Source organism: Melanaphis sacchari, unplaced genomic scaffold, assembly GCF_002803265.2.
Source record: "Melanaphis sacchari strain LSU unplaced genomic scaffold, SCAv2.0 Contig0_pilon_pilon, whole genome shotgun sequence".
Classification (NCBI taxonomy): Eukaryota; Metazoa; Arthropoda; class Insecta; order Hemiptera; family Aphididae; genus Melanaphis; species Melanaphis sacchari.
In genome coordinates, this window is record NW_020270366.1 from 6,593,532 (window position 1) to 6,603,963 (window position 10,432).

At 24.3% G+C, this 10,432-nt stretch overlaps 1 protein-coding gene across 1 annotated transcript; it reads left to right on the forward strand.

Annotated features, from left to right (window-relative positions):
* The first annotated feature begins 1,341 nt into the window (after window positions 1–1,341).
* LOC112598797 (leucine-rich repeat and death domain-containing protein 1-like) lies at window positions 1,342–5,736 on the forward strand. The gene is made up of 2 exons (XM_025345419.1): window positions 1,342–2,010; window positions 5,290–5,736. The coding sequence occupies exons 1-2, from the start codon at window positions 1,342–1,344 to the stop codon at window positions 5,734–5,736; spliced, it is 1,116 nt and encodes a 371-aa protein (XP_025201204.1).
* Window positions 5,737–10,432: the final 4,696 nt, after the last annotated feature.

A 10,432-nucleotide genomic window follows, 5' to 3' on the forward strand; every position in this document is an offset into this window, starting at 1 on the left:
CCCCACTGTGATATTTAAACTTTATTACATACTGGTGTTACCACTATTAATATTTTAGGAAAATAGAATCAAATATTTATGTAACCACGCGTATTGACTCCGTCTTATCAACGAATAACATGGTAAAATATAAGTTCAACAATTCCAATTTTGTGTGTTTACCTTAATTATTAGAGGGAATTTGTCTTTTTTAATGGAATTTAAAGATAAGAATGTAATCTATGTTCTACTGTTGAATTTTCAAACTATTTTAATTTTTAAGTGATTTATGACTTTGTAAATCATTAATATTTAAAAATGCTCATAAATCATAATTCACTTTAAAATTAAAATATCAAAAAAGTCAATGAAATGACAGATAATGTACTAACTTTAAGTTTTAAAATAACTTTTTTTTGTGGTCCTGATATCGAAAAAATAAAAACAATTTTGTAGTCGATGGTATTCGCCAACTGCCCATGTGTTAGCCGAGTCCCTTCGATCGTCATAAATCATAATATATGAACACACGACGTATCAATGTAAACAATGTTTATCAATCAGCCAACAAAAATGCATTAAGGTACGTTCAATGTACGGTGATATAGTTTACTTTGCCGTCGTGACGATTCGCAATTCCCATACACCCCACACATGATTACGCAGCCCCAGATCAATATCGTATTTTACAGGGGTATAACGAAGCTATTAAGTAGCGCGCTCTAGTGCACAAATGTTGAACTGCCTACGATTGCGTTTAACGTATTCTGCTGTATTACTATTGTCGCTGTGTTTTGTAATAATAATATATATTTTTTTTTTAATCCAATAATGCTCGACAAGTGTATTTTATTATTTTATATAAAACATACATATACATACATAATTATGCAAGCAAATAAAATTGTTTTGAGCCGCTGAGATACCGTGGTTATTTACGTTTACCTCAGCTGGTTATGTGTGATAATTTCCCATGCAACAAGCTACAAATTATTGATTACTATAATATTATGAGTATAAACAGTAAACGGTGGTTTCCGATTGGTAATCACTCCTCACTATTATGTATACATATATCAAATACAACTGCGCATTTATATCAAAGTGTTAATATACGATCCGCACATCGATAGTTCGAAGTTTATAGTTGTTACATCAGAAATTAAAGTATCGGCCTTCGTGCACTCTCCGACGACTGCTGTTCTAATTCATAAATTCTCTTTAAATTTCATGTAGTGGTGAGGTAATTCAGGTACAGTAAAAATTAACGTGACTAAACCAACATTGTGCAATTCATACGCAGTCAAATTTCAAGTGCGCGACCATTTTAAAAAGTACATTATTACAAAACAAAAAATAATAATGATTTCAATCACGGGATATGTTTTCTTAAATGATAAGACCTCGGAACGCAGATATGGGACGCGGGTGAACCATACAATCGTCGAAATCAATGATGTAAACGGCACTTACACTGTGTTTATAAAAATGAGCTCGAATCAAGTGGAATCTTCGTACATGCTTGAAAACTTGGATGGTGTTCTTTATCATGAGATGAAAATCGTGCTGCTGTTTCGAGAACCTAGTCACGAGTTGCTTATTTTGTCTGACGATGTCAACAGGGTAAAGATTTTTTATAAGAATCTAATGTCCCTCGCTAAAAGTCTGAACTTAAAAATCTGCAAATCCTTTAAAACCGATATTTTCAACATTTTCGGGATCATTAACAGTAGAGATTTGTTTCAAAATTTGAAATTAAATAATCTACGAACAATCGCCTTGGAAAACTGCGATTTACCTTATATACCTGCAGAACTTGGAAATTTAAAAATTTCAAGTCTTAGCCTAAATGGTAGCAAACTAAATATGCCAGATTGTGGTGAAAATTTCGCCTGGGATTGGATGACTATGGACAATATAAGTAAAACGTTAAATGTATTGGAAATAAATTCAATCGGTTTAATGAAATTGCCATATGAAGTCATGTATCTGAAAAATCTACGAAGTTTGTCAGTATCCAACAATAATTTAGTAAGTTCGATTTATCATCTAACACACCTAGAAATTTTAAATACCATGTAGTCTAAAAATATAGGAGTTATTACTGTATTTTTCTAGTTATTTATTTACAATTATGTTATTTACAAATTACCTATAAGCTTTTTATTTTTACTTTTACTTTTAACTTATTTTTTTTCTTTAATATATGACAAATATATAATTTAATATAATCAATTAAAAAAATAATTGATATTGTTATTTTTTAAAGCAAAACTTAGAATTTAAATAAAATAACAACACATAAACAAAGTACATATTAGTAATGGACAAAGATATCGATAGTTCGATACGATATCGATATCATAACATATATTTTATATCGATTTCGATTTTTAATAATTCGATATATTATCACGCGGTATTGTAATAAATAAATTTTAATCATCGTTTTTATTTATTTTTACTTTTTTGAAATTTGATTACATTATATGAAGTATGAACACTAAAATCTAACACAAACCGGAAATATCCGCTGGCATTATTATTTAATTTATATTTATACGAGCATATTATGATTATCCGTGGACTTACATCGAACGTGTGCAACTTATATAATATGTTATATTATGTTTTATTATTGCTAGCAACAATTTAAATGGATTAATACCTAATAAATTGGTTTATATAATAAACATATTAGTTATATTTTTAGTGTTCAATTTTGAACTCGTTTGAAGAACTTATATATTATATTTAATTTATTCATTTTTTTTTTTTTATTATTATTTAAAATTAATTTATAATTTTAAAATTTATATATTTTCAATACGAATATGCAATATCAATATTGCAAGAACTACGATATTGCGATACGATATCGATATTTGAAATTATATCGTTGCCCATCACTATAATATGTTAATTTATCCCCATATTCTCCACCCCCGGAATTACGTATTTTCCTAGGTACCTATTACTTAATAACTCTATTCCATCAGACTTTTTTATATTAGAATAAAATGGTACACCAATTTTGCCAATATCGATTTCACCATTTGTGTTTAAAACAACCTATCGATTTCGCCAATTTAAAGTTCTGCGATTTTAACTCAGCCAGGAGATAAAAACTTTCTAAACAAAAACTATAATTTAATCGTACTTCTATAGCTATTTTATGCTATGATATATAGTTTTGTATCATCAAATTGTAATAAAAACTATTGTTTAATAAAATTGTTAGCTATAGGTAGATACTTAACAATTATTCATCATTTTGAAAAAACAATTTATAAAAAATTTACATATATTACTTATTACTTATATTTATTATTTTACAATATTGTTTTTGATTATAATTATAATTTTATTATTTATTTTAACCTTATATATTTATATATATATATAATATACAATGGATACACAGTAAATATTTTTTTCAGTTTTTATAAACACTTTCACACTATAATGTATCTATTATACATAGTATAATAGATGTTATTTAAATGTGAAAAGTACTCGGAATGTTAAAAAAATAACTTACATACATTTAAAACGTTTTATGTATTATGAATATTCTATCATATTATTAAATTTTTATCTTAATATTTAAATGATGGATACCTACTTATTTTGTGTTATATTATAGATTTATAATATATGTAAATGTTATTATTGGTGATCGGTAAAATATTTCAATTTTTCATACTTCATTTACTTCTGCCTATACTTAAGTAATTATTTTCAAAACTTCAAATCTATACACTTGATACATGTACCATTGTACCATTATAAATTTATAATTCATAAGTTTTCACTTGAATGCAAATTTTATGAGAATAAACAATTACTTAGGTACCTATTTTATTATAATTTTTAATTAATTATTTATTAGTTACATGATTAAGTTAAATTTGATTATATTTTTTTTAATAAAATTAAGGAAACAGAATGATCACGGGTAAAAATTGTTAAATGGAGGAATCGATAAGTGATTTCTAGACTACCTGTATCTACTGACAAAACCGATTATGTTGATGACCTTGATTATACTCATATATTGGCAAAATTTATAAAGTATTAATATCACAACCAAGATCTACACATTCAATTTAACATTAATGGGGCTCGGAAGCTAATGCATTTTACATTTTTTTATATTTTGTATTTTTACCAATTTTAAACAAATATTTATAATTTTTAAGGTGGTCATTTTTCGTAATTTTTAAGTCATATTTGTATATTGTTTTGGTCATTTTTTAATGTATTTAAGATCATTAACTTCCGAACCCTAAATAATTAATATTATACTATCTATATTAAAAAAATCGCAATAGTCAAAAGCATATAAAATAAATAATTTTATATAATATATGTATTATTTCTAAACTAATAAATATTTTTTTTAACATTATTACGTATAATATTATTTAAAATATTTAAAAGTGTCTTTATTTTAGAAGTACTAACCTTCCAATATGAGTAATAATTTTAGTTTAAACTAAGTATATATAGCTAATTTATATAATTATATAGAAATATAAAATACAATAAATTACTCTATACTCTATCAATTTTGGTGTTGATGAAAAAAATTATTTTGCACATTTAATTAGTTAATAATATTATAATACCATTTGACAACCTATGTTTTATATTTATCATTCAAAATAAAAAAATAATTTGTCATAAATAAATTCTATTCAAAAGATATTAAACAACCACAATACTCGTAAATGAAAAAAAAGCTTCCAAATTAACTTCAACAGTTTATTGCTAGTCAATTAGCCTTTTAGATTTCCCTTCTCCAAGATTAGAAGAAATAAGTAAGTTCAAAAATTTAAAATAGCAGAAAATATTATATATTCCCATTTCCCAGTATAGGTATTTATAAATTGATTAAGAATAAAGTACTTTTAAAATCAATTTATAAGAATTAACATAATTAATATAATCTTTACGATACTTGTTTTAGATCATTAGAAAGTACATAAAAAAGTTAAAATCATAATTTATTTGTAGAATTTATCTATTGTTTTATTGTAATAAAAAAAATATGTATATATATATTGAAGAATTATTCTGTATTGCAAGAATTTTAAATTGTGTTGTTACATTATATTTCGTATTTTTATGAAGCTAGTTTAATATTTTTAAAATTTCTAATCTAGCTTATTTACCAGTATTAAGATCTTTCAAATATAATACAAATATACTTGATTTGAATTTTTTTTAAAAAAATAGAGTAGTCTTTTAGAGTAGTCTTTTTACTTTTGCCAAACATCATTACTCATTAATCATTTTTTTTTTCAGAAATATTTACCTCATTTCGTCGGTGAACTTTCAGATCTCCAATTTCTATATGTTGATGGCAACAATTTAATCTGCCTTCCAGATAGTTTATTGGATAAAGTTTTTCGTAGACTCAATATTTTGAATAATAATTTTAATAATTTTAATGATTTTTATTATTTTAAAGAACGCAGCAAAAATGAATGTTCTGGTGTATTAAAAGTGCCAACGTTATTGGATTTATCATTTTTATGTATAATGGATAATTGTGTAAAATTTAAGAGGCATACTATACCTCATAATCTATGGACCTGTGCCAATCTTATTGGCCGTTGTAGACATTGTAAGAAGTTAATGATATTTGATCGAAATTATAGGCAATTCATTTTTGCCGCTCCAAATACAACAACGATTCCGGTTGAAGGTATATATTGGCAATATTTTAAATGTCGTCCACCGTGTACTTAAAGAAATAACGAAGAAAATATTGATATATTGATATGTTTAGAATTTAGATTATAATTAAATTATGGTAGGTATATTAATTCAAAACAATATTAATTTAATAAGATCCTTTAAATATATTCTAAAATATTGTATAGGTACCTAGTAATAATTATTATCATTATAAAAATAACAATAATTAATATATTATATTATAATAGTTATAATTATTTATATCATATAAGCTACATCGATCTGTCAAATCTTTTCCAATTATTTCATAATATATTATACAAGTTCACATGGAGATATTTAACTCACATCAAGACTAAAATTTAAAAAACTGATTCCAGTATGATAATATAATTTTAAAACCGATCCCAAGTAAACTAAAAGATCAATTAAAAACTATTTTTCGAATTACTTTCACAATATTCAGTTTACTTTTTTCAAGTGGGTGTTAAACATAAATCATTACATATTAATTGAAACTTAAATCATCAATTTTTGATACCTATACCTAAAAGTATAGGTACAGTAACCATATCAATGTAAGTGTTCGCTGGACGCACTAAGTTCTAGGTTTTTTCAGGTTTTCGGGTTCAAAAACATTTAAAAATGGTTATTTAATGTCAATAAAATATATCATAATATCATATTAAATATGTTGTCAATAAATAACGCTCAATAGTCAATACTTATCTTAAAAATTATCATTTCTAAAACCATTGCATTTTATTTTTATATATTTTTTTTTTATTTGTTTATGTTTTTATTTTCAATTATGTCTTTACTAGTATACTTTATTTGATACACTCTTCAAATAGTTTATAAGAATTTACGGAACCACCGTAATCTGTATATTATACCTAAGTATACATTTTTTGATGTAAACATAATTTTTAGACTACACAAATAAATACTGTAATCATTAAAACAATTGTAATTATTATCATATTATTATCATATTATTATCGCGTTTAATGAATAAATTAATCATGGCCGCATTTAGGGAGTTGGAAAATCAGTAATTTTCCCAGGCGACTAATTTTTATGGGTTGAAATAAAATATAAATAAATAATGAAAATGCATTTTTAAACTATATGCGATATGTAAAACTTACAGTTAATAATTACATATCATTAATTAAATATTTTAATTGCTTATATTTATAAAAAAAAAATGGGAACTGTCAAAATTTAAATAAATTAATGAGGAAATATGGAGAGGAGTGGTTGACAAAATAATTTTTCCCTGGTCAATAAAATAATAAATGCGGCCGTGAAATTCACAAATAATATATTATAATAATATAATTATATGTTTTTCTCATTATAAAACGAAAATGTAAAATTATAAGTCTTTTTCCTCTAAATTATTTTACTAGAATAAACTTACTATTAAGTAGGTACCAATTATTACACTAATACTTCTTTTCTCTATAATATGCCCAGAGCGGCACCATAGTTTAATACATTTGTAGTAATATTATGTAAACAATATGTATTGAAAAATAATATGTGTGAAGTGTGAATAAATATAATTTAGTACAAATTATAAATGTATTGTTCTTGAGATTCCTTAAAGACATATTACAGTTTTGTATCCAATATTATATGTTAGTGCCACGTTTTCCGTCATAGTGTCCGTCACTGTTTAGTAGGTACCTAACTATGTTGAATGGTACGTATAAAAAGGTTAACAAGTAATTCAAATTGTATTGCTGGTCAGATAAGACTATGATACTTAATGACAAGTAAAGCAATAATATGACCTTTTTCCGACGCCGCCCTCGTTTTTGGGTGATCGTCGATCACACACTATAGTTTACAAGTATTAAAATCTATGTAAATATCTACGGCCAAAGTGAATAATTTGGCATTGTGTGCAATGCCTTTCAGTTGTTTATGATTATGTGACTTTGTGAGCAATGTAAATTTTTGATTTCTTTTTTACAAAAAAATAAAACGTGTCCTGATGTCCGCCTTTTAATACTCTACGTATACGTATGACTATAGTCATAATTTTTCTACAGAATATGTACTGCAATAACAATACTGTGTTTGATTTCATTGGATGCATTGGAGTTGGGTCCCGAATTTAAATACTTCTTGGGTCTCGGATTATCTTAGGTTTTAAACTGGTTACCCAGTTGGGTTTCAAAGTATTTTTCGGTAATTATGAATTATCCTAAACTGGCTAAACTAACCATTTTTTCGCATTTTAACATAATTAGGACTGTCTAAATATATTTTTAAATGCGGTTATGAAACAAAAATTTTCAGTTTATTTTGTTGAAATATTAAAAATCTCAAAAAGAAAATATTATTTAAAAATCATTTTAGTGTATTCCTACCGTTTTTTATTTGTTTTATCATTTATAAATATTAAATTTATTTTTCAATAAAATGTAATTTATTTTTTTAATTATTTCGAATCTTCTTATTATAATGTAGGTATGTTTTTAAAGTCTACAATATGCTTATAATCGTAATGCATACTAAAGAAAAAAATCCTGGACTCAACTACTAATAACTACTCGTGATTAGCTTCTAATACTTGGAACCTATCTAGAAAATGTCATTGTGCCAATGCGGAAGAAAACTTAGTTTATACAGAGGGCGATTGTAAATTCCACAAATTTATAGGTAGTCGATTTTTGGGTTGAATTTAAAACATGTAAATTCCACCGGTAGGTTTTTTTTACCTGAAAAAAATGTAAATTTCTCCGGTACGTATTTTTGATCTGAAAACATGTTAACTCCACCAATGGTAAAATAAATTACTACTATTTAATAATCATTATTAATTATTACATATTTTTTTTTTTAATTTGTTTAAAAAATGATATAAGTATTTAAATTTTGAATATATTATCTATATGTATAAATAAGAAATCTGTACATAAATTATGTTCCTATTATCTATTGTAATTTATTATAATAATTATTGCTTACTATTGTTTTATTATTATTGAGTGTTTAATAATTTCATATTATACATATACTCTAATACTAATTAATTCATCACAAATGTAAAAGGGTAAATCCCGAATATCTAAATAAAAATAAAAATGTACCGGTGAAATTTACATTTTTTTTTTCCGTCATCTAGTCAACTTATGTCTCTAAGAATATTTTATTATCTAGTAAATTATTATTCTATTAGTGATAACTAATAATATGGTAGGTAAGTTAATTAATAAATATACATGATAAAATAACAAAAATTATAAGAGGATAAATCATTAATATTAGTTTAAATTTCTAAAATTTAAAATAATAGTTAATATTTATTAATACTAAAAAATTTTAAAACACTTCATGAAGGTATAGTAAGTACCTAGTCTATGAGTAGGTACGTTCATAAGTAGTGACGTATACTCATGGAAACTGGAAAGGAGTGGATAAATCTTCTCTAAAAATGACTGCCTTCATGAAAATATATTTCTTAAAGTACCCCTCTCCTCGAGTAGAATAGTCATATGTAAATAACTAAGTAATTTTCGGAAAATTAAAAAATTAAAAGTAATACACTCCACTAAAAAAAAAATCTGTTATGCACTACTGTCTTTCAATAATTGTACTTCACAGGGAAGTTTATTTATTTTATTTAACTTTAATGGAAGATAATAGTATTAAATAAGTATATGTTATGTATGTATTACAATAACAGTTTATAATATATACTAATTATGGATATTAGTGAAATTATTTTACGATAGCTACCTATCATTTTTAACAATTGACACTAAAGGTTTCATCATTTTAGAGAACAAAATAACAAAAAATTAAAACAACTAAAGTATCTATATTATATATATATATTGAATAAAGGTACACAGTATTCGGCCAAAAAAAACTCAATGTTTAACCAATCATAAAAGTATAGAGATGACATCTAAAGTTTTTAAAAATGATAAATTTCAATAAATATATATTTATTGAATTTTTCTATTGGTAGAATTGAAATTATATTATATTATGATGTAAGAAAATTAAATTTAACTTTGAAAGAACTAGCAAGTGAAATTAATCATATTCCATAGTTAAACATTTAATTATGGTCCATTATTCATTTATATTACATAGCTTTGTTTTCAATTTTTTATTAATTATAATATATATATGTATTTTAAGTGAAAATTGTATTTATTTTTATTGATGTAATAGATTATTTAACTTAAATGATTGTTTAAACAAAGAGTATTTTAGCTCAACATTGATAAGTAATAATACATCAAAATAATACTCGTACACAATAATTACCTTAATGATAGTAGATTATAAATTAATATTTAATACATATTTTTATTTATTTTTTAAACACTGATTAAAACTTAAAATTAATAATTAACAATTAAAAACACACTACATACCTATATCATTATTCATTATCGTTAAATATTAGATTAACTAAGTACAATAACATTAAAAATACACCAACTTATTTACTTAGGTATGTATATAAACGTTAAGTAGGTATATTGTATGTCTTATCACGTTTATCGCCATCATTAACTTAGTCTTCCTACAAATTAGAAAGAGAAGACTTCACTTGCCTTCAAAATATAAGGTAATAAATACCCTCAATTTATATTATTTGAAGTTTATTGTTCAATTTTACTGGTTTTAGAATAAAATTTACTTATTTTAACTGACCCTAAAACTGATGATTTACATATATTTAATTGAATGATGAGAAAAAAGAAACTAAATT